The sequence below is a fragment of the Panthera tigris genome, chromosome B1, assembly GCF_018350195.1.
Source record: "Panthera tigris isolate Pti1 chromosome B1, P.tigris_Pti1_mat1.1, whole genome shotgun sequence".
Classification (NCBI taxonomy): Eukaryota; Metazoa; Chordata; class Mammalia; order Carnivora; family Felidae; genus Panthera; species Panthera tigris.
In genome coordinates this window covers 51846163-51873515 of record NC_056663.1, presented here as the reverse complement: position 1 = coordinate 51873515, position 27353 = coordinate 51846163, and the positions used below count along the sequence as shown (strand labels likewise).

The window sequence follows — 27353 nt, the reverse complement described above, 5'->3', positions numbered from 1 at the left end:
TACCTGCCTGATGGGACAGCCGTGAGGGTTAAATAAGATGGCACATGAGAAACTTCTAGCAAACTGCCTGCCGCATAGAAAATGTTCAACAATTACTCACAGGAGACGGATAGTATGGCTAGTGAGTGAAGTCTGTGGTGCTGGCCAACTGTATCATATGCTGCTGCCATCTCAAATTCTGTTCCGAATGTGCTGAGGTATGAATGAATGAATTATTAAGCATTTTCTGTCTGAGGGAGGAGACAAGACTGTTTCTGTTCTTGTTATGTGTTATTAGATGAAGATCATTGTACGGCCACATCATTTTCTTTGCTTGCACCTGTAAGACATTAGAAGAGAATCCACAAGAGATCCTTCTCCCCATTTTAAGGATGAAGTGACCCGAGGCTCGGGATGTTGATGTGATTCTGGGTATCTCTGGGCTGGTCAGTGGAATGACAGAAAAGGCCTGCACAGATGATTCCTGGTGTGGCTGCCCTCTGCCCTGCTAAGGACTGGGTGGCATAAGATGGGTGCTCTCAGTTCCAACAGGCTCCTAGAAGGAGCTCATGCTGCTTCCCGGCTTGGAGCCCCAGAAAGTAAGGCATCTCCAACTTGGCAGGTCACCTAAGCCCAAATAGACACCGCTTCCCACGCCTACCCCCAGCCAGGGTGAAGCTGGCGAATGTTATGAGCAGAGCCAGCTCTCTCACCCCTGTCCATATGGCTAAGGTGTTGTCCCATCTCCAATGGCCTCTTTCGTGGCATTGCTGCCAAGGAAGAGGAAGGCAGGCCAGAGCTGGGTCACCCTTCTCCCTGCAGGTTATGGAACAGTTATAGAGAGTCTGCATGGCTGCCCCCTTAGAACAGGGACTGGGGAATTAGCATTCATTTCCTTACTTTACAGATGTGGGTCTGGGGTCGGGCAAAGAGGGCAAGAAGTCCCAGGCTCTCACGCTAGTCAACTGCAGAGGCAGCCGTGGGACCCAGGCTTCCTGACTCTCAGTCACCACTCTTCCTGCACTCCCTGCTGTCCCAGCCCAGAATGGGGACACTGTCAGGGAGCGAGCAGCCCGAGTGTGAGGCTTACACAGCAGAACTCTGGCCTGGGTGCAGGAGAATGCCCCGGCCTTTGCCACCCTCTCTTGCGCCTGACTTTGGGGGGCCTCCCGGCGAGGTTGGGCTGCCCAGGACATTGGTGAGTGGACCTTAGCCTTGCATCACCTGGCACAGTGCAGACTCCACTCAATGCCACCGTCTCTTTCTATTTTTAGCTTACTTCCCTGGGCGGCCCCAGGAAATAGCACACATGACGTTGTCTGGCTTCCGAGGCAGGAGACGGGCCTGGATATAGAAGAGGACTAGAAGGAGCAGAGGCTGCCTTCTTGGGAGATGCTGAACCTCTCCCATGAAGGACAGCAGCCTTGGGGTGGATAGGTGGAGATGGTCTGGGAGGAAACAGCCCAAGTCCTATAGGGTGACCACTAATCCGGAAAGATCTCTGAGTAGCAGACTAGATCCTATATGGCCTGCAGTCTCAATGTAGCATTAGGGCCTAAGAGCTCATCTGGTCTTATCCACTCATTTCGGTAAGAAGGAAACACAGGGGCCACGAATGTTCCCAAGGTCACACAGCAGCCTGGACATGGTGGAAGCAGAACAACCTTGAGGCCAGGGTCAAGTCCATCAGTGAGTCATCACGTGGATTCCTCAGTCCATTTCTCACTCGTCAACAGCAGCGTTCACAGCTAGAGCCTAAGTACGAAACTCGCACACCACCAAGGCAGCAATTGCATCTTCGGTAGGAACCGACAGAGCCATGGGATGGGGGCGGGGCAGGGACTAGGGTGGGTCTACCGTACCTAGCACAGCACCTGGCATGCAGTGGGAACTCAGTTATGTCTGTCGAATGCTTAAATACAGATGGGAGGCGTCTGGGTTGCTGCTTGTGAGAGTCTGAAAGGGAAAAGCTGGGGCAAGTGAATGAATAGGGGATGAATATGAGAGAGCAAACCACTGGGGTACATGATCCCCAAGAGCCGCCTCAATTCATTTCATTCAATTCAATTCAGTTCACACACCACAGATCCACTGTGGGCTAGAAAGGGGATACTGGAGTGTTTCAGCCACACGCTGCCCCTGAGGCTTATGGCAAAGGCACAGGCATGTCCTCCTGCCTAGTGTGCGTGGGATTTCCTGGGGTCACTGGGCTGGCGGGGAAGGGGAGAGTCATGTTTCTATGTTTATCACATGACTCAAAGCCGCTGGCAAAGTGGGGGTGACTTTACTTTGGATCAGTGGGCCCCTCCCAGAATTGGAAGGTACTTTTACAGCCATGAATGATTTCCCTCATTTACAGAGCTGATCTCCCCCATTCTACTGCCTCCACCTGTGTGCACAGGGGCTACCTTGGATCCCGGCAATGCCCTTTTACCAGGATGCAGGCAGAGCAGTGTTTTGGGGAGCCTGTTGTCAGAAGTCTTCATTCTAATTTGGGGAACAGCAGAGTGGCCTCTCCCATTGTGGACATGCCAGTGGTTCCACTTCCAAGCTGAAAAGCACAAGGCAGTGCTAGCCATGGACCTGCTTGCCTGGTTGGAAAGAACACATGCTGGTCAGAGCAAAGAGTCAAATCACTCAGGTCTGGGGACCTGGGCTGGGCCAGAGTGAGGCTCAGAGACAAGAGGGAGGGAGGGAGGGCGGGGAGGAGGCCTGCCGAGCTGCTCCAGCTCCAGGTCCTGGATGTCCCAGTGGAGGCTCAGGGCGATCCCGAGCCTGGAGGTAGGGAGGCTTTCCTTATACCTGCCCTGGGCACTTAGAATATAAATGTATGAACTTTCTAGAGCTCAAGGATTTTATTAGCAGACTGTCTGATTGGTTCATTCTTTCATGAGACAGACACCGAATGCCTACCAAGTGGCCGATAATGTACCATGCATCGGGTATGCAAAGATAAACTGGAACCCCAAAACTTGGTCTCTGGCTTTCTGGGAGCTTATGATAGGGAACAAGATGCATTTCTCCAATATGCAGGTTTTCAGGACGTTTCAATATATATTTTTATTTTATTTTATTTTATTATTATTATTTTTTAATTTATTTTTGAGACAGAGACAGAGCATGAATGGGGGAGGGTCAGAGAGAGAGGGAGACACAGAATCTGAAACAGGCTCCAGGCTCTGAGCGGTCAGCACAGAGCCCGACGCGGGGCTCGAACTCACGGACCGCGATATCGTGACCTGAGCCAAAGTCCGATGCTTAACCGACTGAGCCACCCAGGCGCCCCTCAATATATATTTTTAAATGTCTATTTATTTATTTTGAGAGAGAGAGAGAGCGCAAGCATGAACGAGGGAGGGGCAGAGATAGAGAGGAAGAGAGAATCCTAAGCAGGCCCTGCACTGTCAAGCACAGAGGCCAATGTGGGGCTTGATCCCATAAACTATGAGATCATGATTTGAGCTGAAATCAAGAGCCGGATGCTCAACAGAGCCACCCAGGCATCCCAAGGTGTTTGAATATTTTTAATCAAGTTTTTTGCAAGGTCTCAGAGAAGTAGCCTGGGCCTCACTGTGCTGATGGGGAAATGGGGCAGGGTGGTGTGGGGGCAGTTGTCACCCATGCTCTGCTCTTCTGAGCCCCGGGATGTCAAAGGATGCTTAGGCCACCTGTCAACCAAGGCACATCCAGGGGGACTGCTAGATGACACCCAGTGATTCCACATCCCTTCCCTGAAGCTGTCTGGTGCTTTCCCCGCTATTTCCCCTGGGCCCTGGCAAAGAAATGCCATTTCATGCCTTCCTTCCCAGATGTATGCCCCGAGCCTTCCACCATTGCTCAGCTGATGTCAGGGACACTGGAGAGAAGGGCTAAAAATAGTTCTCATTTGATGCGCAGCTCTCGGGGTGAGCTGGCAGCTAGCCCCTCCACCTTTTCTTTACACAAAAGTCATTTCAGTTGGAGTGTATCTATGGGGGTTGTCAGTGGTGGGGTGGGGTGGGGGGGACAGAGGCTTCCAGGGCCAGCGAGGAAGTGGAAGGTTCTAGAATCTGTGCTCATACTCAGAGAGAGCCCATGGTCCATAGTTGGGGCTGCGTGGGCACACACATTCCCCTGTGCCAGACTTGAGGGCCCCTCAAGGCACCTGGAACTGGCATCTCAAGCAGTTTTGAGGGAGGCTGCAGGTAGACTTGTGCATGGACACATGTGTATGCTCTTGTGGGTGTTGGGTGCACTGTGCTGTGCCTGTGATAAAGTGCTAGGGCCGAGAGGGCCCCTGGCTGGTGTAGCTGTGATCCTCCACGAGCCGGAAGTGTCTGACATCTGACAGCCCCAACAGATGTGCTTCTGTCTTCCTCAACTGTCCAGAGAGGGGCAGAAAACCTGTTTCATTGCAGCGTTGTCCTGCCACTCAGGTGGCTGAGTTTTCTCTTGTGTACAACCCAAATCTTTCCTGATTTTTCTTTGAGCTCCTGGCCCCATTCTGGCCATCTACCTTGGGGAGTGTGCATTTCATGTGTTTGAAGCTAGGGTTGTAGGCATCTCCTGGCCAGATGAGACCAGTTTTCCATTAAAGCAGGGGCTACATCCACCTTAGCTCCTCTGCTGGATGTTCACCATGGTGGGCCGGGGCCACTGGGTGTACAGATGCCTGTCCTGGGGGTTCAAATCTAGTGGGAAGCATCTCTGTACGTACGTGACTTTGCCACAGTGTGAGCTTCAGACAGAGCTATGGTAGTAGAGGCGAGGGGCCTCCAGGTGGAAAACAGAGCCAAACAAACAGAGGCTTAAATTTGGCTTTCTAATTTGGGCATACTGTTTCATCCTTCTAAGCCTCAATCTCCTGATCTGTGAAATGGGGCTAATAGGTTATCTAATAATTAGGTTGTTGAAAGGAGTACATGAGATGGGGATGGAGGGGAAATGAGAGAAAGATAACGAACAGGAAGATATAGCGTACCGGGTTAGAAGCAGCCTGTCTGGACTCCAGCTACCCGGTGTGGATCCCAGTAGCTATGCGCTGGGCTTTCTCTTGCTTCAGTTTCTTCACTGTAGACAATGTTAAAGTTTTTGTGTCAAATGACTTAATACGTGTAAAGTGCTTACATTGTGCCCGGCATGCAGGGGAAAGCCAATAAATGGGAGCTATTACTTTACTGGGGACTCGGTATAATGGGAGGATGCAGAGGAAAGTCATTTGACCTTGACATGGAGTAAGGCACGTGGCTACAGGGCCCTCCTGCTCCGACCTGTGGACTGTGGACTCTGTGGGAAGGAACAGAGGGCCACACCTTGCTGACTCTCCAGGTGGTGGGGAACAGCATAAAGACATACAGACAGGCACACACCATGGGGGTCTGGGGGTGGAGACCCATTTGGTGCAGCCAGGGGGCAGGGAGCAGGTGTGGGAGAGAGATGGGGGAGGCAGGAGACTGAGTCCCTGGATACAGAGCCAATGGAGACCCACCCAAGTGACTAAACCTAGGTCAGCTTTGATTTCCTCATCTGTGAAATGGGAATGGTGATAGTGATAACCAGATAGAGGCTTGCAGATTGTTCCCTAATCATGTCTGCTGATGTCCTTCAGATAGGTAAATGATCTGGGAGAACTGGAAGGACTTTTGCTCTGTCCCACTGCCTGCTCTCTGCTCCAGGACCCCAGGGAACAGCCACAGGGTTTCCTGCTGGGCATGGAATCAAATGCATGCAGATAGCAGCACTGCTTTATGATATAGCAGCCTCAGAACTCCCCAGTCAGTACTTTCCTGAATGGACCTGGTGACCCAGCTCAGCAATTCTCAGCAGGGGACAAGCCCCAGACAGGTGAGGTTTCCACACAAGCCCCCTGAAGGCTCCCCCACCCCTCCTTTGGCACATCCTCTCCTACGGCCACTGCATGGCCATAAGCCCTAGATCCTTCCTGTCCCGGTATGTGGTCAGAAATGGAAAGGACACCTGGGAGGCATTGCTGCCACCTCCAGAAGGATGGACCAGACGAGAATGCAGATCTTCCAGTCTGCACTTACAGTCCCAGCAGCTCTTAACACCTCGGCTGCTACCATGACAAGTCAGGATTCCCAAATCAACCAGGTAGAGGTGGAGGGAAAGTGGAATACGTGTGAACAGGGCTTAGAGGGGTACTTCGCGAGTTCAGATAGCAGTGAGCCCTTGGGGGCTTTGGTGGCAGCTAGCCCAGCTTTGTCCTTGATATTGGGGGCAGTATGTCATCGGATTTGCAAACCCCCTTACCCTCTTACTTCTCATCTGACTAGTATTACAGTGTCCCTGTTCTCTGGTCTGGTTCACAGCTACTGAAGAGAGCTTAGGGCTTTGATGTGGGTTTGGATTTGCCTCTGTCCTCTGTGTCTGCTCGCCCATTCGTTAGGAGGCCGTGATGACAGTTAGTGGCCAGGAGCAGGAAGGACTGGCGGGGGGGGCATGAAAGGAAGCACAGGTGGGAGACCACCCCCTCTGTGATCCAGGGTTGGCCGTGACACAGGGATGCCGTCATGTGCCTACAGGTGTCTGTACAGCTGGGGCTTAGACGTGTGAGCCATGTACATTATATGTGGTTTGTACATGTGTATCTCTGTGCTGTGCAGGGCACGGTGCATCTATGTAGTGTGGCTGTGTGGGTATATGAATTTCATGTGTAGTTAGCATGTACACACCAGGGAAGTTTCTGTGCAAAGTGTGAGTACATTGTGGTACAGTGTGCATGCATGTCTATGTGTGGTGCTGGTGTGGAGTGGGTTCTTGGGGGTGGTGTGTGTATGAAAGCAGTTGCTTATGTGTGTGTGAGAGAGAGCACGTGTGTCACACGCACCCAGGATAAGAGTAAAGGTGCCTCATGGTGGTCCTGGAAGACATGGTTACTTGTATCTAAATGCAACAAAAATATAAAGACATATTTTTTAAGAATAGCGAAGAGCTGTCCAGGTGAATGACTCTACTGTTATTAGTTTTAGAGAAGAAGTGTATCTTGAGTTCGAGGGCAGCTTTCTGAGTCTTTCTGGAAAGAGCTGGAACACTTCTTGGTCACGGAGGGGACAGCTGTAGCCACCACACAGGCCTGGTTGCTGGTGGCCGAGGCGGCAGTGGCTCTGGGGGGTCACAGCCCTGGACGGGTTTTGGGGGGCTGAGTGCTGCTGTGGCATTAGCCCAGAGTCGCCTCTGGGCTTCAGGGCCCTTCTGGGTGAGCCAAGACCCTGTCGGTTGGGGTGGTCTTCAGCCTACTGGCCTCTCCAGCCTCCTCACCTCAGGGAGCACAGGAGCAACCAGGTAGCATGGCCACACAGATGGTGGGCTCTGAGGGCCAGAGGTGGGGACTCAGGCCCAGCCCTGCTCCCTCATTCAGTCAGCAGATGTTCTCCTCCCGTGTACTAGGTGCTGTGCCGGGGGGCTGAGGACACAATTTTATTGCAAAGCTGGGCTCTCTCCTGGGCTTAGGGTCCCACAGGAATGACAGGTCTTTCTGCTTTTAATTAATTAATTAATTAATTTTTAAAAAATTTATTTATTTATTTTTAATTTCTTTTAATGTTTATTTATTTTTGAGAGAGACAGAGAGAGAGTATGAGAGGCAGAGAGGCAGAGAGAGGAGACACAGAGCCCGAAGCAGGCTCCAGGCTCTGAGCTGTCAGGACAGAGCCCGATGTGGGGCTCAAACTCACGGACTGTGAGATCATGACCTGAGCTGAAGTCGGATGCTTAACAGACTGAGCCACCCAGGTGCCCCTAATTAATTAATTTTTAAATGTACATCCAAGTTAGCATATAGTGCAATAATGATTTCAGGAGTAGATTCCATTGATTCATCCCCTAGTGACAGGTCTTAACTACCACTCCCACACATACCCAGCAGCTGCATGGTCACTGTACAAAGAAAGGTTCACAGGCTCTGAGGGCACACACAGGGGCAGCAGACCCTGGCTGGTGACACCAGCAAGTTCCATACTCAGCTTCCCCATCTCCAGAGGCGGGTAATAATGCCTGCCTCACGTAGTTGGGGAGGGGGTGTGGTTAAATGGGATGATGCAGGTAGCATCTCAGGCCTGAGGCACGTTGAGTGAGTGGCTATTACAGTTCCTCTGACTTTTTGTGTTGTTGTTATACTATCCTCTGTTGCTGCCTCCATGTACCAACCCTGCAGACAATTCTGCAGTTTGGGACTTACAGAGCAATTAACAGCCTTTTGCAGTGAAGGGCTGAGGCTATGTTTGGGGGAGCAAGGGTGAGTGGAGGGGTGTTTAGGGAGAGGAGTGAGGTAAGAAGGGCCAGAAAGGCAGGATACTGTCCAGCTGGTGGGGGGAGGCTTTAGGCAGGGAGGGCAGACACAGGAGAGGGTAGAAAGAGAACAGGGCCTGGAGAGAGGGGCCCCTGGTATCATGAAGGCAAAGAGGAATGGCCCCCTCCTTGGGCTCTTCCCCATTGAGGTCTGCCTCCCTGCTGGAGCCACTGAGCCTTTACCATGCCCCCCCCCCTTGGTGTCTGAGGAGCCTGGTCTGGTGGCCTAGCCCTGTGGCCTCCTGGCAGCTTGGCAGCCAGGCCCAGGGCTGTGTCCTCGCACGACCTCAGCCTTGGCATGTCATTTGTACTGAGCCAATTGCATGCTGGTGCAGGGCCCAGGAGGACAGCCCATGTGCTGGCTGAAGGGAAGAAGCTGCCCTTCCCGTGGCTTGGTTGGAGAGGATCAGGGAGCCTGGGCGCCCCCCAGCTAGGGAAAGTGGGGATTTGCTGGCTGGGGATAGGTTCATCAGCTCATGGCTGGGGAAAATATTATGGTCTCTGTGTATAAGTCTTGTACGTTCGGGGTACAAGCAGTGTTACTGCTGTCAACCAAGATGCTCTCCTTGAGGTGGCACACCAGTGGCCGCTTAGCCCCTGGGAGCCCCATGGGGAGGGCAGGAGCTGTGTTGTGTGCTTTTGTTTCAGCTCTGCCACCAGACTGCGTCTGCAGATGCCTGTGAGGCAAGACGGTCGAAACTCACCGCCACTCTCCAACCCTGCCCGGTAGAACCTGGCCAGCTCTCCCCACCTGGCCTCCCCCTACACCTGTGTGTTGTAGGTGAAATGCAGGGTCTGCTGTAGCCTCCACCTGGCATATGCCCAGCAGATTTCTAGTGGCTTCCTGGGGTCACAGCCCTTCCCTGACTCGCATATGAGCCTTGAAGGAAGAGCCTTATCACAGTGACACCAGCTGGCCCTGAGCCTGGAGACTTGCAAACAGAGGAGGAAGGCAGGCCTAGGGGTTTAGTACGTGCAGTTGGAGCCCTGTCCATGTGTCCACAAGACCCGTTTGTACTTCCTGCTTCAGTATGCCACCCTTGTCTTATAAGGGTCTTTCTTTACCTTCCTAAGGGAAGTTTCAGGGACCAAGGCCAGATGGAGGCCCGAGGCACCATCTGAGGTGACCATCACTCCCTGGGTGGAATGTAAGATCCCACAGAATTGGGTTCCTGAAGAAGCCAGGTGCTAGGTGAGTTGTGAGAGCTGGGCGTGCTAACACCGCCCTGCCTGGGTCCACTACCTAAGTAGATGGTAAGGCCCCTGGCCTCCCCCCAGCAGCTCCCTCAGCAGCTCATTTGTCCCCAGGGCATCTGGGGGAGGCCTGTGGGGCAAGCTCTGCCTTAAATCCTTATAGCTTCTACACACTTAGCCCCTACCCAGGCTCAGGGCAGCCCCTGGGGGGTGAGTCCATGCCCCCTCACCCCCGGCCATTTCTCCTCCTACCCAGGGGTCCATCAGCAGAGACTTGTCCTCAGTGGCCAGGTGCTCAGGGCCAAGCCCAGGGAAGGTGAGGCAGGAAGCCTTCTTGTATCTCCTTTGCTTGAGTTCTTCCTACCCTCCTTCTCGTGAGTAGGCAATTCTGAGAGTTCTGCACATATTCTGGAGACAAGTTCTCCCTCGTCTTCATCAGATATGTGACTTGCAAATATTTTCTCCCATTCCATAGCTTGTGTTTTTATTCTCCTTATGTCATTCACAGAGCAAACACTTTTAATTTTGGTGAAATCCAATGCATCGATTGTTTTCTTTTATGGATCATGTTTTTGCTGCCCTCTGTAAGAGCTCTTTGCTAATGCAAGGTCACAAAGATTTTCTCTTGAAAGTTTTCTAGTTTTACATTTCAATCTCTGATACATTTTAAGTTAGTTGTTTGCATGGGAAAGATTAATTGTGCCCACATCATTTGTTGAAAAGACTACTTCTCTTCATTAAATTATCTTTGCACCTTCAAACAAACATCAGTTGCCCACATATGTATGAGTCTGTTTCTGGACTTTTGTCTGCCCCATTGATCCATTTCTCTGTCCTTGCCAACAACACCCTGTCTTAATTACTGTAGTGTTATAGTGAGTTCCAAAATCCGGCACTGTGAGCTCTTTAAATTTATTCTCCCCTGCCCCCCAATTGTGTTGGCTCTTCTGGTTCCTTTGCCTTTCCATATCAATTTTAGAATCTGCTTGTCTATATCTGCAAAAAATCCCTGCTGGAATCTGTATTGAAATCATGTTAAATCTATACATTAATTTGAAGAAAATTGTCATTGTGTCATCACTATATTGAGTCTTTCAACCCATGAACATGGTGTATATCTCTCTATCACTTAGATTTTCTTTGACTTTTTTTTATTAGTGTTGTAGCTTCAGTATACAAACCTTGCATATTTTATTAGGCTTATTCCTAAGTATTTCAATTTTTGGAGCCAATTTAAGTGATATATATTATATCTATATATTCATATACCATTTTTTTTCTTTTTTAAAATTTTTTTTATGTTTATTTATTTCTGAGACAGAGAGAGACAGAGCATGAGAGGGGGAGGGGCAGAGAGAGAGGGAGACCCAGAATCGGAAGCAGGCTCCAGGTTCCGAGCTGTCAGCACAGAGCCTGACGCGGGGCTCGAACTCACAAACTGTGAGATCATGACCTGAGCCGAAGTCAGTCACTCAACCAACTGAGCCACCCAGGCGCCCCTACCACTTTTTTTTTTCAAGAGAGAGAGTGTGTGAGTAGGGGAGGAGCAGAGGGAGAGATCTGAAAGAGAGTCTTAAGCAGGCTCCATGCCCAGTTGCAAAGCCCAACTCAAGGATCGATCCCATAACCCTGGGATCATGGCATGAGCTGAAATCAATAGTCAGATGCTCAACCAACTGAGCCACCCAGGTGCCCTTAAGTGGTATATATTTTTTAAATTTCAAATTTTGATTTCCAATTGTTAATTAGTAGTCCATAGAAATATACTGAATTTCTATATGCTGACCTTGTATCATGAGACTTTGCTAAACTTCCTAATTAGTTCTGTGAACTTTTTTGTATATTCCTTGGGGTTTGCAATCTAGACAATTGTGTCATTTTCAAATGGGGACAACTTGACTTCCTTCTTTGCAATCTGTATATACTTTATTTCTTTTTCTTGACTTATTGCACTGACTGGGACTTCTAGTATGATGCAGAGTAGAAGTGATAAGAGTAGACATCACTGCCTTGCTCCTGATCTTAAGAGGAAAGAATTCAACTTTTATTATTGAGTGTGACATTAAGTGTGGGTTTTTGTAGGTGTCCTTCATCTATCAGGTTAAGGAAGTTCTCTTTTATTTCTAGATCGTTGAGCATTTCTTCTTTGTTTAAAAATCATGAATCGATGCTGAATTTTGTCAAATGCCTTTTATCTGTATTAATTAATTAATTAATGCGTGTTTTGTATTATTAATATCTTTGATTACAGGGATTGATTTTTGCATATAGAAGCAGCCTTACTTTCTCAAGATAAACCCAATTGGCTATAGTGTATCATTCTTACTATATATTACTGGAATTGATTTGCTAATATTTTGTTGAGGATTTTTGCATTTGTGTTTATGAAAGGTATTGTCTGTAGTTTTATTTGGTTATACAGTGTTTGTCTGGTTTTGATATCAGAGTAATGCTGACCTCATAAAATGAATGAGAAAGTGTTCTTTCCTCTTGATTTTTTTGGGAAAAAAAGGGTAGAATGGGTGCTATTTCTACCCTAAATGTTTGGTAGGCTTTATTTTTCTTAAAAGGGATTGTCAAGTTGCAGGCCCCACAAAATCATTTGGGGCTTCGAGGGTGGATTGTTCTTTGAAAATACGGTTTCTGAGAATGTCACCAGAAGCAGCATGTGACTGTAGGCCCAGACAGCAAACCTGTTCAGCCTCCTGCCTCTTGTAGAAGTCACTTATTTCTCATCCTAGCCAGTTTTAGGCAGAGCTATAGCTAACTCCTAGTGAGGCAACATAGTTTGGGTAAGACCATCTTCGATCTGCCTGAACTATGACTGGCTGTGTGCCTGGGGGGGAATCACCCCACCTCTCTGAGACTCAGATGTGCCAGATGGGAAAGAGAGGGTAACAAAGTATCTTCCCTCAAAGGGCTGGTGAAAAGGTGAGAATATGCTCAGAGAACTAGAAAGTTCTTCTGGAGGCAGATATGTGGAGCTTTGAACAATTCCATGGTTTACAAAGTAAGAGGAAGAGACAGAGCTGGGATAACCAGCGTGTGCTGAAGGAAAGACAGGAGGGGAGCACCTCAGGAGGCAGGAATAGCTGCCCTCTGGGCCATCTGGTCTCCCAGGTAGTCTCACACACATTTGAGGCTTCTGCGACTCCCCGAGGGGGCATGTTTGCCTGCATTTATTTACTCAACATATCCTGAGATCCTACTCTAGCCCAGGCATTTGAAAGATGTGGAAACTGAGGCCCAAAGAGGTTAGGAGATGTTCTCCCCAAGGTAACACAGCCAGTGAAAGAACTGGAAGAGAGCCCAGGTGGTTTGCTTTTCCACCGTAGTGAGGGGAATGAGTTGGACTAAGTTCAGAAGGAAAGAGGCAGACGGTCTGTCCCTGATCAGCACGTGGGTGGGAGCTAAGAGCACTGGTCCTGGAGCCAGACTGCCCGCTTGACGCCCTGCTCGACCACTTACCCAGCTGGGCAAACTGCAGAACAGAACCTCACTGCTGCAGTTTGCTGTCTGCAAAATGAGGCTCATACTGCATCTACCTCATAAGGTTGTTGTGAGGATTAAACGAATTAAATAAATTCATAGGTACAAAATGCTCAGTACAGTGCCCAGCACATGTGTCACACACACATCAGGTATTATTATTTATGAAGATGCTAGGGCACACTTCAGTTTCTCTGAAGCCACTCGGTTAAGAAAGGATAAAGTTGTGAAAACGTTGGCGGAAGCTTGAGGTCCTCGTCTGCCCTCTGCGGTGGTGAATGGCACAAGCTCCGCCTTGGGACGGACTTGCCCAAGGCCATGCAGGTCCTTCAGACTGTAGACCAAATCCGCCCAGCTTTATGAGCCCTCGCTCTATCATGACACACTTCCTCCCTGCTTTTAGACCCAAGCATTTCATGATCTGATGTTCTTGGGAGAGAGATGGCATGACAGGTGCCATCAGATGTGGAAACAAATCCGGGAAGAGACTTGGATGTCTTCTATCCTGAGCTAGTGTCCAGGGGATGGTGAGCTTTTGGAATCTGCCAGGCAAGTTGGGGGCGGGGGGTGGCGGGGATGAGGGTTTGGAGGAGCAGCAGCCCTCCTTGTGGGGATTTGGCACATCTGGCCCTGCTCTGGGCCTCGCCTGCGCCACCTGCACCCCAATGCTACTGCATGGAAGGGTGCAGGCTTTAGGAGGCTGCCTGCTGGGAATGAGATCACCTCGCGGAGCAGCGTTTCCCCCGTCGCTTAGGGTATGGCGCCACCTTGTGGCCACAGGCCAAAGCTGTCTTCGCACAGGGGCTGGAGCCTTAGCAGAGGCAGCTACTTGGATGGCCCCAGAGGTCACCTAGACCCCCTCTGGATTTTACAAGTACCCTCAGTTGCCTCTCGGGGGCCCAGAGACTCAAGGACAGAGGAGAAGGGTCCAGGAGCCAGAAGGTGTGAAAGAAGGCACTTGATTGGGAAATCCTGAACTGGATTCCGTGACGCAGCTCCCATTACAGGGGGTTGAGGCTGTGTGAGCTGGTGTCTCAGGAGGCATGATTTCCAGATTTGGTTTTGGACTTGATCCTGGTGCACTCTGGGCTGCCAGCATCTGTTTGCTCATCAACATAGTGGGAGAGGCTCTGGTTTTGCCCACTCCCACCTTTGTTTCTTCCCATCCCTTGCGATGTTCTCACAGAAGAAAATTCAAGGCTGCTTTCTCTGGCAGATATTATAGCTGAGTCAGCATGTCCTGGGCTCATTGCGTTCCATTTCCATGGGAATGATGGGGCACAGGGGCCTGTGGCTTGGGGAAAATGGAGTTGGGGGCACACATCAAGTGCTCCTTTTGCCCTAGCAGGACAGAGCTAGGTGAATCTGAGTGTTGACGTGACCCTGCCCTGGGACTTGAACGCGTAGGCTTGGCTCTGCCACATAATCATTCCTCCACCTCGTGAGGCTGGGAGAAGCAGAGTCTGTGGTCTGAGTGTACCCCTAGAGAGTATAAATTTGTGATCTGGTCCCTGTGAGAGACTCCCTGTGAGAGTCTGTGGCCTATGGATTGTGTGTTACAGCTGCCACATGTGGGTAGAGCTCAGATTTGGGTCATGGAGGCCACATCTGACCTGTGAGACCCAAGGCACCAAGGCTTCACTAGGCACATGGTCATTCTGGGTGCTGTGTGGAGTTTCTAGACTCACAGCCCTGACCTCAGCCAGCGCACCTTTGTCCTCCACTGCTCTGCCTTCCCAGGCCACCATCAGATCTGACCAATTTGACCCTTTCCTCCACCCTTGCTTCTCAACCCCTCCCAGACTACTTGTGATCATATCTCTTTACAGCAAACCCTCCCCTGCCCAAATATATCTTTGCCATGACTTCTTGAAGTTGGTCTTCTCCTTCAGGCCCAAAATTGTGACACTGCTTTCCTCTCCTTCCTCTCTCTCTCTCTTTGTGTTCCCTCTCACATCTCTCTCTCTCTTTCTCTCTTTCTGTATTTCTTCTCTGTGTGTATGTGCTTTTCTGTCTCTGTATCTCTCTGTGTCTCTCTGTCTGGCTCTGTGTCTCTGTGCCTCTGTCTGTCTCTGTGTGTGTGTGTGTGTGTGTGTGTGTGTGTCTCCCTGTCTCACTCTCTGTCTCTTTTTCTCTCTCTCAGTGACCCCGTAGCTTTACAACAATGTCCCTGCCCTTTTCCAAGCCTCCTGCCTCATCCCTTGATTTTGGGCCATACCACAGATAGTAAGTGCCAGAATCTGTAACAGAACCAGAATTTGATGCTTTACTTCACTCGAGCCTCAGTTTTTCCCATGAGTTAAATGACAATAACCAGACCTGCCCCATGAGGCATGGCAGGGACTCCAGCAGATGGCCGGCCTTCTGCACCTGCCCTTCTCACACCGGCCCCACCCCAGCGCCTTCCTGCCTTTGAGTCCTCACCTCCAGGCTTTCCTGCTTTAGTCTTCAGCAGGACTGTTGCTCTGCTCACTGTGGGGAGCGCATCTGGAGGGAAGTAAGGTGTCCATCCCAGCTTCCCAGGGTGGGTCTCTTCAGAGATACCATCACCCAAAGGCTCTTAGGAATCTAGAGAGGCAGACATAGTATTACTCATCTGGTGTGGGATGGGTGCTCCTTGTTGCTAGTGTGTTTGTTGTAGGTCACACCAATGGTTCAGTGGGGCTGCTTTGTGTCCCAATGCACAGTCTAGGGGACCCTGGAGCCTTTGTTCATTGAGGAGTCCAGTACATGGTTAATGCTCAGGAGGGAGACCCACCATTTTGGAATCAGAGAGGAGCATCACTTTAAACTATTTTATAAATGCATGCTTTTGCATCTTTGCTTCTAAAATGTGAGCTTCTGTAACATCGATACAAGATCTTGAATGCCCCGCTCCTCCCATTGCTCCGGGGAAATTCAGAGCCCCTCTTAGTGACTGGCTTTATGAAGCTCTTCATGAATTTGCTGCACATGTGGGCATGGACTACCTTCACAGTACTGTGACAGTGTTGTCCCACCAGGACACCTCAGCCTTGCAGGACAGGAGTCCTTCTACAGGACAGTCTTCCTTCTATATCCATAGGCACTGAGGCAATGGTGTGAACAAAACACAAGCTCCCATGCTCCAGGAGAGACAGAAAAGACACAAGAAAGGAGTGGAGAGTGAGTGGGAGGTGGGGCTGGAGGGGCAGGCAGGACCCCATGAGCCATGCAAGGCATTTGGATCTAAGCATTCTAAGCATTATGGGAAGCCGTGGGAGAGTTGGAAGAAGCTTGGGGATGACTGATTGCACTTATGATTTTCAAAAAGCACCTTGGCTGCCGTGTGAAGAAAGGGTTGTTCTGGGGCAAGAGTGGACCCCAGGAGACCAGTTAGGGGGCTTCTGCTTCAATTCAGGCAAGAGGGGTGATGGCAGAGACCAGGCTGGGGGTGGTGATGGGGGCAGAGAGAAGGGACTGCCTGGTAGCCCCAAGTAGGCACCTGACAGTGCTTGAAGACAACAGGGACTATGGATTGTGTCAACCATGCTCTCTCGACCCCTATGATGCAGGCTAGTGTTTTAAAGGGCACAGTGATATGCATTCCCAGGGAACAATCAAGGTCACACATGTGCTTCTGTCTGTTGGCCGTGGCCCTTGGTTTATGGTTCATGTTCTTGATCTTAACTGGGCCTGCAAAACCGTGCTTCCTGAACCTCACTCTTGCCCTGGCCCTACTGGCCTCTCTGGCCCGGGCTCAGCCTCAGAGACCGCTGGATGACTTACATGTATCTTTAATCCGCCCCTTGACTGTGGTTTAAAGACAGCTTCCTAAAGTTCAGGTATAAGTGAGGCACGGGGGATGCAGGATGCATGTCCACCACACACATTATCTCCTTGATCTCCCCGCCAGCCCTGTGATGCTATGATTCTTTTCCCCATGTTAGAGAAGGGTAACAAGGACACAGAGTTGGAGTAATTAGTCCAAGATCCCACAATTAACAAATGACAGAGTCCGCATTTGAATCCAGAGCCCATGCCCTCCCCCTACACCCACTTTCTTTGCTGATGGAGCAGGGTCAGTGCAGGGTCAGAATGACTGTGTCCTGTGTCACCCCTGGACAAAGGCTCCATTGCAGCTTCCGTGGCTCCCTAGTGTAGAGCTCAAACTTTGGTGTCCGGCAGTCTGGGGCCAGCTCCCATTCGGTTCACCATCCAGCTATGCAGCCTGTACAGGTGTGGTGCAGTGGTTCCCCATGTGTCTTACATAGGAATTACACCTGCGGGTCACCTGGGACCCTGGAACCATGCGGCCAGCCAGCCAGTGGTACTTCGTAGGAGCCTCGCAAATCCTAACTCCCTTCCCTTCCTCACCCAGAGAGGGTGCAGGGCTGTGCAGAAGAGGTGAATATCTGCTGGAATGTTCCCCCTGGGGTTTTGAACGTGAGAAAGGTCATGCGTCCTCTGAGCTCACCTATGATGCTTCACTGGCTGGCCCCGGGAGATCATCTGGTCCCACTCTTTCATTCTCATTTTTTTTTTTTTTTTTTTTGATGAGCAAACCAAGACCAGGAAGGGGAGAACTTGTTTACGACCCCTTCCCTGGCCTGTCCCCCTCCACTCCCAATCCCTTCACTCCAAAGCCTTAGCACCTTGTCTGTGGTCTGGAAAAAACCCTGGTCCAAGCACTTGGAAAACTTCACAGCAAAGGAGGGGACATCGGCACAGGCAAGCCTTGGTTTTGGGGAATGGCATGACCCTTCCGCATTCCCTGCTCCCACCCACGCTCTGTGTGTTCTGTCCTGTTCTCTCGGCAGGTATATCCGCACCATGTACCTGGGGATTCAGAGCCAGCGGCGGAAGGAACACCAGCGACGCTTCTACTGGGCTATGATGTATGAATATGCAGACGTCAACATGTTGCGCCTCCTTGAGACCTTCCTGGAGAGCGCCCCCCAACTGGTGCTACAGCTCTGCATAATGATCCAGAAGAACAGCGCCGAGACGCTGCCCTGTGAGTGTCCCACACCCACCCCCCACGGAAGGCTGGGGGAATGACCTGGGCTGGGACAGGGCTCTGCCCTCTGTCTGGGGACCACTTGGTGACTGCCACCTGCACACTCAGTGCCTGGCACATCCTGTGGGCATTGCCCATCCTGATCCCCGAGTCTCCACCTTGCCCAGGCCCCCATGTGATGCTGACCCAGCCCACACCAAAAGCACATGAGTGGCACAGATGTTCCCCATACACCCATGTGCCAGCTGCCCTACCTGCTCAAGACCTTATGTTCTCATGAACAGAGCAGAGCCAGGGGCCCAAATGTCCCTGGGAGCAGCAGAACAGAGGGCTCTGTGTCTCCCAATCTGGGAGGAGTGCCTCCTTTTCTTTGGTGCTGGCCTGAGCCGAAGTGTTTGCACATACACAGGATAGGGGAGTCGGCCTAAGACTAAATCACAATAGGCAACACCAGCGATTTTAGACATTTGTAAGTTGTGGTGCTACTGCTTGAAATCAAAGTTTATGTAGCAGCCCCATTTTAAAACATGCTCAAATAGCTCTACTTTAGTTGGATAGGGATGGGGATCCAGAGCCAGGCGCACCCCACCCACCTCCTTCATGTCCCCTGTGGCCCCAGATGGTCTCCAAGGAGCCCCAGAAGCCCCCAGAGCCCAGTGGGATAGCACTGATATCTGCAGCAGTGGGAAGTCTCTAGGCATGTCCTGGTTGCCTGAGAAGCCCTTCTGAGGTTAGACTTTGTTGGCCAAGGCAACACCAGGTCACCGATGGTCAGACAGACTGCAAGCAGCATGGCTGTGTCTCAGAGCATGTTTCAGGGAGACTGGAGCTCCAGTAGGTCTAGGATGAGGAGGGGCTGAAGATCCCATCATGTGGGGGACACTGGAAATGTCTAGTTTGAGGAAGACTTGGGATGCAAGAATCCCAACATTTGAAGGGGAATGAATGGCCATCCTAAAGGGATGGAGGGAGCTATAGGGAGAGTGTTACTGATGCAACATGTGGCAGATATTTCAAACAGCAGGAGCTGTTCAGTGGTGGAAAGAGTGTTTCAGCAGGTAGTGAGTTTCCTGACACTAGGAATATTCAAGCAGAAATGTTGCTGAGAAGACTCAGCCCAGAGGTTCCTGACTCCACACCCTCCCGCCTTACACCTTGTGGTCTGTCAAGAGCAGCCAAGCTCTGGCCTTCGTGAAACAGCTTTGCCTCCTGACTTTTTCCAGACTGGCCAGTCCTTGGCAATGTCCAGTTCCCTGGTCACTTGTGCGGAAAAGGAGTTTAATCTTCCAAGGCCAGCCAGAGAACATTGAGTTGTTCAGCTCGTGAACTCATTCCTGACATTTAGAGCCCAAGCACCTAGTTCTGAGCCCAACTGCACTGCCAACAGACACCCCAACCCTATGGGAGCTTGGCTCCCTGATGAATCCTCCTACCCACCCCAAATCAGCATAACCCCAGCTGGAAGTGCCCCCAAGGGAAAGAGGCCTCAGGGCAGATCCCTCTGTCCCACAGAGCACCGGCTGCAGTCTTGTGAATCCCTCACGGAGACAAGGAGAAAGGGGAATGTGGGAAACTTTGGTGGGCAGTGCCCACTGTTAGCAGGAGGCACCACCCAGCCCCTGGGCATCAGCTGTTTGGAGCCAGGGTCCAGTGGAGTTTTCAGTGACCTGTCCTGGAGAAGAGCTGGAAGGAGCTAAATAGACATCTAGCTCCACTGGGGCATCTTGACACTGAGCAGGAAGCCATGGTGAGGGAGGCAGGGCTGGTAGTCCGTCTGGCCTGTCCCTTCTCTTTTGGATAGACTCCCATTCATAAGCACATACACTGCCACTGGCATCGGAAAAAACTAGGAAACATGGAGACCTTGTCTTCAGGGTGCCCGCGGAGCCAGGCCATCTGCTTAGGCAATGATCTGGTGTGACTGCCCACGCCGAGGCCCCGGGAGCCCCTGCTTCTCTGAACCTTGGAGAAAAGTGCATCATTTAGAGAGCACCATTTGTTTCAAGACCAAGAGAACCACTCGGGGGTTGATTCTGGAAGAACACCAGTGTCGCAGGGTCTGATGTGCACAGCCTTGCTCTGCAAGTCTTGAGGGAGTCCTCATGGGACCCTGATGATGGGCTGAGGTGCCCAGTGATAGGCACAGTGACCCTGCCTGCTCTCTGGAGCCCCCATACCCAGACTGCCCTCCTTCCATGGGCTGTACCTCCCCAGATCAGGGCAACATGCTCCAGGGGACAGATTTGCTGGGGGACTGGGGAAGGCCTCTTTCTCTCCCATCCGATTCCTCCTTTTTCCAACTCTGTTGCCGAGACCCCAATCTAAACCGTTCTTTGCTGTTTCAGTTGTTCAGATCTCCTCCCAACCCCCAGAATCACCAGGGAAGCAAAGTTATCCTTCTTGCACCCTTCGCCACATCCAGGCACCGCAAATAGATGGGACAGGTGGCAGGGTGATGTAGGGGGTGAGTTCCTGATAGGACATTCATCCCAGACCAAGATCCTGGTCACCACTTATACCCTGGTATGATTTTGGACCTTGCCCTTCACCTTATCAAGGCCTCCTTTTCTGTTTGGTGTAATGAAGGAGGTGACAGCACTACCTAATATTTAGGGAGGATGCAATAATGTAATGCATGTAGATCATTTTGTAAACTGTCAAGCTCCAAGGGCACCTAAGGGTGTGTGTTTGTCATTTCCAGAGCCTGGTGGTGAGTGGCGTGGGCGAGATCCTAGGGAGATTTCCACCCCACCCCTTTTGGCTCTGTGGGTCATCCCTGTCCCAGCCTCCTTGCTGAGACTGCCCTTTCTATGATAGCTGCTCATATTATAAACACAGAGAAGCTGAATGTGAAATCCCTGGAGAAGAAACTCAAGGGGAAGTAGATGTTGCTCCCTAAGAGCCCTCTTGATGTGGGAGTCCCATGGGGCCAAGTCCGTGAAGGCCAAGGGGCTGCTTAGTTGTGCTGCCATAAGCAGGCACCCTGGGAGAGGAGCTGGAGTGACGAGGATCAGGCTGCTGTGGGGCTTTTGCCCTAGGGAAGCTGTCCCTGGCTTTTTCTCCCACACACCCCTCTTTTAGAGTGAGCAGCTCACTCAGAGGTCAGGAAAGCATTCCCCCACATTTGTTTGGTATGTGGAATAGGTGTTTCTCCAAACAAGCTTTCGTGGTTAAATACATTTGGGAACTGCTGGGCTAAACAAAGGTCAGTGGCAATCTTTGCTGTTGGAATGTGATTTCCCAAGACAAGGATGGGGTCTGTAGCATTAGTTGGATTAATGGGAAGGAAGGAAACCTGCCCTCACTGAGCACAGACTGCAGGGGTCTTGGCATTTCCCTCTTACTTAACTTGTAGAACATCTGCTCATCACTGGACCATTTTGTTTGGAAATAGATGCCTTCCTTCTTTTTTCCCATAAAAAGCTGTATGAAATGTACACACATTAAAGAAAGTCTGTTACCCTGGGAGGGACATGGTGACATGGAATCTTCCAGCCATGTGACTGCTTAGAGCATGGCAGCATAGAAAGATGTGGGTGACTCCCATGCTGATATCTGATAGCTGTTTGATCTGTGGAGAGTTACTGAGCCTTTCTGTTCCTGAGCTTTCCTGTTTCTTAAATGGGGATAATATTAGTACCTACCACAAAAAGTTGTTATGAGCATTTGATGACATGACCAATATCATGCCAGGTACAACACCTGGCCATTTTGTTGGTGGTGGGAGAACTTTTATTGTAGATACACTTCCTGAATTGGACTACAAGCTATACTGGTGGGATCCATGGCTAATTGGCCTTTCTTTGTGGGCTTTGATGACATAGCTGTCCATTTACACTGTTAATACTAGTAAATGGTTAGGAAGACCGCTGCCACTGCCACTTTATTTTTTTAATGTTTATTTTATTGTATTTTGAGAAGAGAGAGAGACAGAGAGAGTCGGGGAAGGGAAGAGAAAGAGGGAGAAAGAGAATCCCAGGCAGGCTCCACGCTGTCAGCACGGAGCCTAATGCAAGGCTTGAACTCATGAACCATGAGATCATGACCTGAGCTGAAACCAAGAGTCAGACGCTTAACCAACTGAGTCACCCAGGTGCCCCACCACTATCACTTTAATATGCGAGTTCTCCACTGATCTTGCCAAATGCCAACCTTTCCCAACCTTTCCCATCTCTCCACCTTGTGGCCCTCACTTATTGTTGGGCTAACCCTGTGGTATTCAGCCTGCAAGATGGATTGTATCCAATTTCCCCAGAAGACCACATTCAAGTGAAAAATATGGTAATAATAAACAATCATACAAATATTATGCTGAAGTCACTTGAGCATCTCAGCAGGGTTTCCTTAAATCTGATGTTTTGAAAGTTTGAGTAAAGATAAAAACAAAGCTTATTCTGATATGTCATCTACATTGGTGGTGACATTGTAGTGTCTGCTGAAAGCTTTGCCAGTATTCTAGGTAGGGCCAGGTTTGGAAAGCAGTTGGCGGGGCAGGAAAAGTGAGACAGAGTGTCAATACCACCATCCACCACTTACTGCCTTTATGGCCTGGGGCAAATTCATTTCCTACCTGGGCCTCTTGCTCTGTAAAATGTGAATAGAAGCTACCTTTGGGGGTGTCGTAAAGGTCTAATGAGCTGCGCATACACTCCTACAGCACCTTGCTTGCCATGTGGTGGGCACTTGATATGATCCACTGTTCCACAAAAATGCGTCAGGTCAACTGCGATACTATGTGCTGAGGGGCAGCAGGGAACAGAACCGACACAGACCCTCTCCTCACGAAAGTCTTATTTTTCTGAGCAGACAGAACAAAAACAATGGGGCCGATGACACATGTTAGGTGCTTTGAAGCAAACAAACCTGGTGCTGAGACCACAGATAATGTGGTGAGGGGTGGAGAGAGCTTACTTTGGGCAGGAGTGTTAGGGAAAGCCTCTCCAGGGAGCTGATGTTTAGGCTGAGTATAAGCAAAGAGAAGGAGCCACCTGTGGGAAGAACAGAAATAACCTCCCAGGCAGCGGAAAGAGCCCTGAGTAGGAAAAGCCTGGCTTGTTCCAGCAAGTGAAGGACCCAGCATAGCTGAGGTTGGTGGGGCAGGGGGAGGAAAGTGATATCAGGGGAGGATGGAGAAGTCAGAGGCCTGATCAAGCAGGGTCTGCAGGGCCCCACAAGCAGTTTGGGCTGATACCAAGTATACTGGGAAGGGTTACATAGGAAAGCTGTAGGATTGGACCTGGATTTAAAGAAGATCTCCTTTTCTGCTGTTCAGGGAGGAAGCAAGAGCTGAGCTAAGAGATCCAGGGATGAAATTATGGGGTAGAGAGCATTTGGGAAATGATACCAAGTGCACGAATTTGAGGGCTGTTCTGGAGATCAAACCAATAAGACTTAGTAGAACTGGTGTAGGCAGTGATAGACGGAAGAGGTGGTGATTTCTCACTGGATATGTAGAGATGGAAGAGACCTTATAGGGGAACAGGTTTGGGGGACTGGATCAAGAATTAGCAGCTCTATCACTTTTCCTTACTTCTGGGTTTTTCTGATCCTTCCATGTAAACATTGGCAGGGGTCAGGGGTGAGCCCCTTGCACCCACATAGCACCTGAGCCTGCCTTTTTTGGTTAAGCACGCACGGAGGAGTTATCCTATAAGTAGGGCTCTGCTGACCACTTTTTCCCGGCATCACACCAGCACTCTTTGTCAGGTACCTGCCACAGGCCAGGCGCCGTGTTGGCAATGGGCTTGCAAACACACCTACCCTTCAGGAGTTTATGGTCTGGTGCAGCACATTTCAAATTCTGTGATAGGTGCATATACAGAGGAGGGATATATTGCTGTTTCTGGGGGCATGAGAGAGGAGGTAACTTTGGTCTGGATCTCGATGGATGCACAGGAGCTTGCCTGAAAGAGAAGTTTGGGGGCTCTTATGGACAGGGGAACCATAGGCGCCAAGAAATGGACACCTGGGAGAGCAAAACGTAGATATGGAGCGAGTGGTCCTGGGCACCTAGAGCATAGGGTATATTGCATCAAGCTGGTTGCGGGGGGGGCGCTGTGGTAGGGTAGTGAAGAGGATGATGCTAGTAATGCTGGTTAAGACTTTTGGGGAGCTCCACTGTGTGCCACAGGCTAGTTTAAGAGGTTTACATGGGTTAACCCATTAAACTCCCATGGCAGTCCAATGAGTGGATACTTTTGATTGCTCCCATTTTATAAGTGATGAAACTGAGGTCCAGAGACTTTAAGTAACAGCACGAGGCAGCCACAAGGCTTGTAAACAATAGAGCTGGATCTTTACCTAGGTGGTTGGGCTCTAATGCCTGTGTCCTTAGCAAGGATGGCTGTGTCTGAGTCTTAAAGAGACAGACTTACATGGGTTCTTGGGGAAGCGGTTACCGATACAGGGAGGGAGCACGGGCTGATATGCACTGCAGACCAATCAGCTCCAGCGTGTATGTGTGTGTGCATGTGCACGTGTGTGTTTATGTATCTTAGATGCAATTATACTGACAAGGGCAGAAGATGATGCTTCTGCTTCTTGCCCCCGAAATCTCTGCTCAGAGGTTGGCATTTTGAAAATGTTCTCAACCTTCCAGAGCATTTTGCGTACGCCTTCTCTACTAGGCATGCAGGGCAAAGACTTGCTGTCTCACTATGGAGCTAAGCTTGGCCCGACCAAGGGGTGAGGGAATGGGTCCAAGACCCAAGACCTTCACAGCTCCCCAGACACCTATTAGCGAGAAAGATACACTGGCCTTTCTTTGAGGTTAGTTTCTATTCTGACCCTGGAGACCAGGAGAGCTTGGCCAGACACAAATGGGTGGCATACCCAATTAGAGAGAGATTTACTATTAAAACCCAGTGCCCCCCATGTCTGTATGGTGCATGTTCCTCTGTCTTCTTAAATCCATCTGGGAACCCTTAGAGAAAATCCCAGGCACCTCCAGATACCCTTTGAGCTATGTGTGTCCCCCTCAACTCTCTAATTCGGCTAGGGGGCAAGACTGGAAGTTCCTGGATGGGACCAGAGGCTCAAGATAGCCACAAGGGCTTAAGCTAGGGCTGGAACTTGAAGGTGGAGCCACCTCTGACCACAGAACAGAGCTAGCTGGCACAGTGCAGAACAGTCCTGCTCGGGGGGCACACACAGGGGGTGCGCTTCTCCTGAGGGCAACGGCTTCTCTCAGAGAGGATCAAAGCAGAGTTGACTTGTTCTCACAGGTGACAATCCACCACGCAAAACCTTGCAGGGCTTCCAAGACCCCTGTGAGTGGAGGTCAGGCAAATGCTGGCAGAGGGTACACATAAAGGTATGTCTGGTGTGAAAAGACTTGAATCTCACGACTTCAGTTTCCAAAGGGATTTAGAGCAATGGAATCTTTAGAACTGAAGAGGTTGACTAGGCCATCTAACCCACCATCCTTGTTTAACATATGGAAAGCCGAAGCACAGAGAGGTAAGTAAGCTGCCTGAGGTCACTCAGCAAGGAAGCCTCCCAAAAAAGTCTCCTTTTCTTGCCACACTGGGCCTATGGTTGAGATGGTAGCATGGCATCTATAGGATGTAGTTCAAATACCAAGCCTCACTCAGGTAGTTCTTCCCACCCCGCACCTAACCATCAATAACCATGATATCCCGGCCCAGAGTTATATAAAAACAAGCATCTTTACTAAGACAAGGAAGTATGAGAAAATATATACTAAACCCTGTCTTTAGACACTGGTTTTGTTTTAAACAAATGCTGAGTTCTAAGATCCAATTAGGGCCTTTTCTTTCTGTCTCTTTGGTGTTAACCTCCATAATAGTCTTCTTTCTTAACTTCCCTGCTGGCTTCTCTTACATCAAAGCCCGTCTAGTGACTTGTACTTTAGCTTCTCATTTATTTCTTTTTCTAGCAAGAGCCCTGACCGCATCCCAGAGATTCACAAAGGCAAGTGTTCATTCCCGTTTCTCTGCTCCTTTTGAGCTAAACTGTCTGTGCCTTTGTCTGCAGCTGCTAGTTCCCCAAACACTTCCTCCTTTCCTGACTGAGGACGAAATGCATCCCAGAGGAAACTTCTCCAGCATCAATCTCCCTGGTCAGCTTTCCCTTCCTTGTGAGGGACCAAGCCACCTGGTTCGGGCTCTCAGGTGAGGGGAAAGCCCAGAGGCTGCTTCTTAGCTGTCAGATGGCTTAAACAGCCCTCTCACCTCCTCCCACAATGGGAAATTTCCATGTCCCTCTTCCTGGTAGGTTTCTTTTTACTTATTTGAAAAAAATGCATTCTGGTCTCTCTCCAGTCCTATTCATATGGACATTAGCTGTCACTCTCTATGTCTGGGACACAAAAGTTAATTCCTTGATCTTTTAGGATTCTGGTTAAAATTAGGTGAAGCTGCAATCCAAAAAGTGATGGCAATCTGGTTGTGTGGCCTGAAGATGATGGATCTACACCAGAGTTATGAATTTCACACTCCATTTTCTCATTACCAAGAAGTAAAACTTGCTGTTAAAACAACCAGCCCACTGCATCAAACAAATCACATAATGAATTGCCTTTCCCAGAGTCATAGGGAACTTCTATGCCCCTCATCCCTTACTAGTGAATAGAGCCCTTTGCCCTAGCTCATTCCTGTGCTGAGCTAGAGTTGCCCATCTCTAAGAGATAGTCCCAGGGTTTCAGACCAAGTTGGTACAGAGGTCTTCCAGCCTTTGATGGCAATTTCCAGGCCTCTTATCACACATCCGTGTCTTAGCAGGGAGCAGATAAAGAAAGGAAAGGATGCACAATATCCCCTGTTGACTCGCATCTCCTGGCTGTCTTGTATCTTCATCTATAACTGATATGAAGAGAGGCACACAGGTATGACTGCCTTTTCCGGCCAGAACACGAACTCAGCCTCTCCCAGTTTCCCCACAGTGGCCTCTCTGCAGCTGTATCCTGTCCTGCTTTTGAGGAGACACCCTCCTTCTCTCCTATGCAACATCTACTTGGTGTCTGCGCACAGGGTTCCCTGACCAGCCAACTCCAGAGCACGGTCCTGCTTCAGTGACCAATGGCTCCTTGTTAAACAGCACATTAAAACCTTACTCTCTCAAACAGAATTTGCAAGCATTTTAAGCAGAGACCTAAACCCTTTCAGTGCACAATCCACCTTGAATCTGACTACAGTTCTGAGGCCCTGGCTGAGATTGCCCCTACCAACTGGCAAGAGAAGGACAGAGGCAGAGTTCTTTTCTCCCCCCGCCCTCTTTTTTAATTGTAGTAGGAACACTATATGTGAAATCCAGCCTCTTAAATTCAAATTTTTAAGTGCAAAAGAAAATGTAGTACGTGCATACAAAAGAGACTTCTTAAAGCAGCAGAAAAATATATGAGAAAGGCAAACTAAATTGATTTCATTAGAGTTGCCACAAATGAAATTGCAATTGGCCATCTGGAAAT

At 50.0% G+C, this 27353-nt stretch overlaps 1 protein-coding gene across 1 annotated transcript in view; it reads left to right on the top strand.

Moving 5' to 3' along the window:
- LOC102967572 (XK-related protein 6) overlaps window positions 1-27353 on the top strand; it is a 51064-nt gene that overhangs the window by 7963 nt on the left and 15748 nt on the right. Inside the window, exon 3 of the mRNA XM_042984742.1 lies at window positions 17727-17923. Within this exon, the coding sequence (XP_042840676.1) occupies window positions 17740-17923 (184 nt within the window). The 5' untranslated portion in view covers window positions 17727-17739. The remainder of the gene's footprint in view (window positions 1-17726; window positions 17924-27353) is intronic.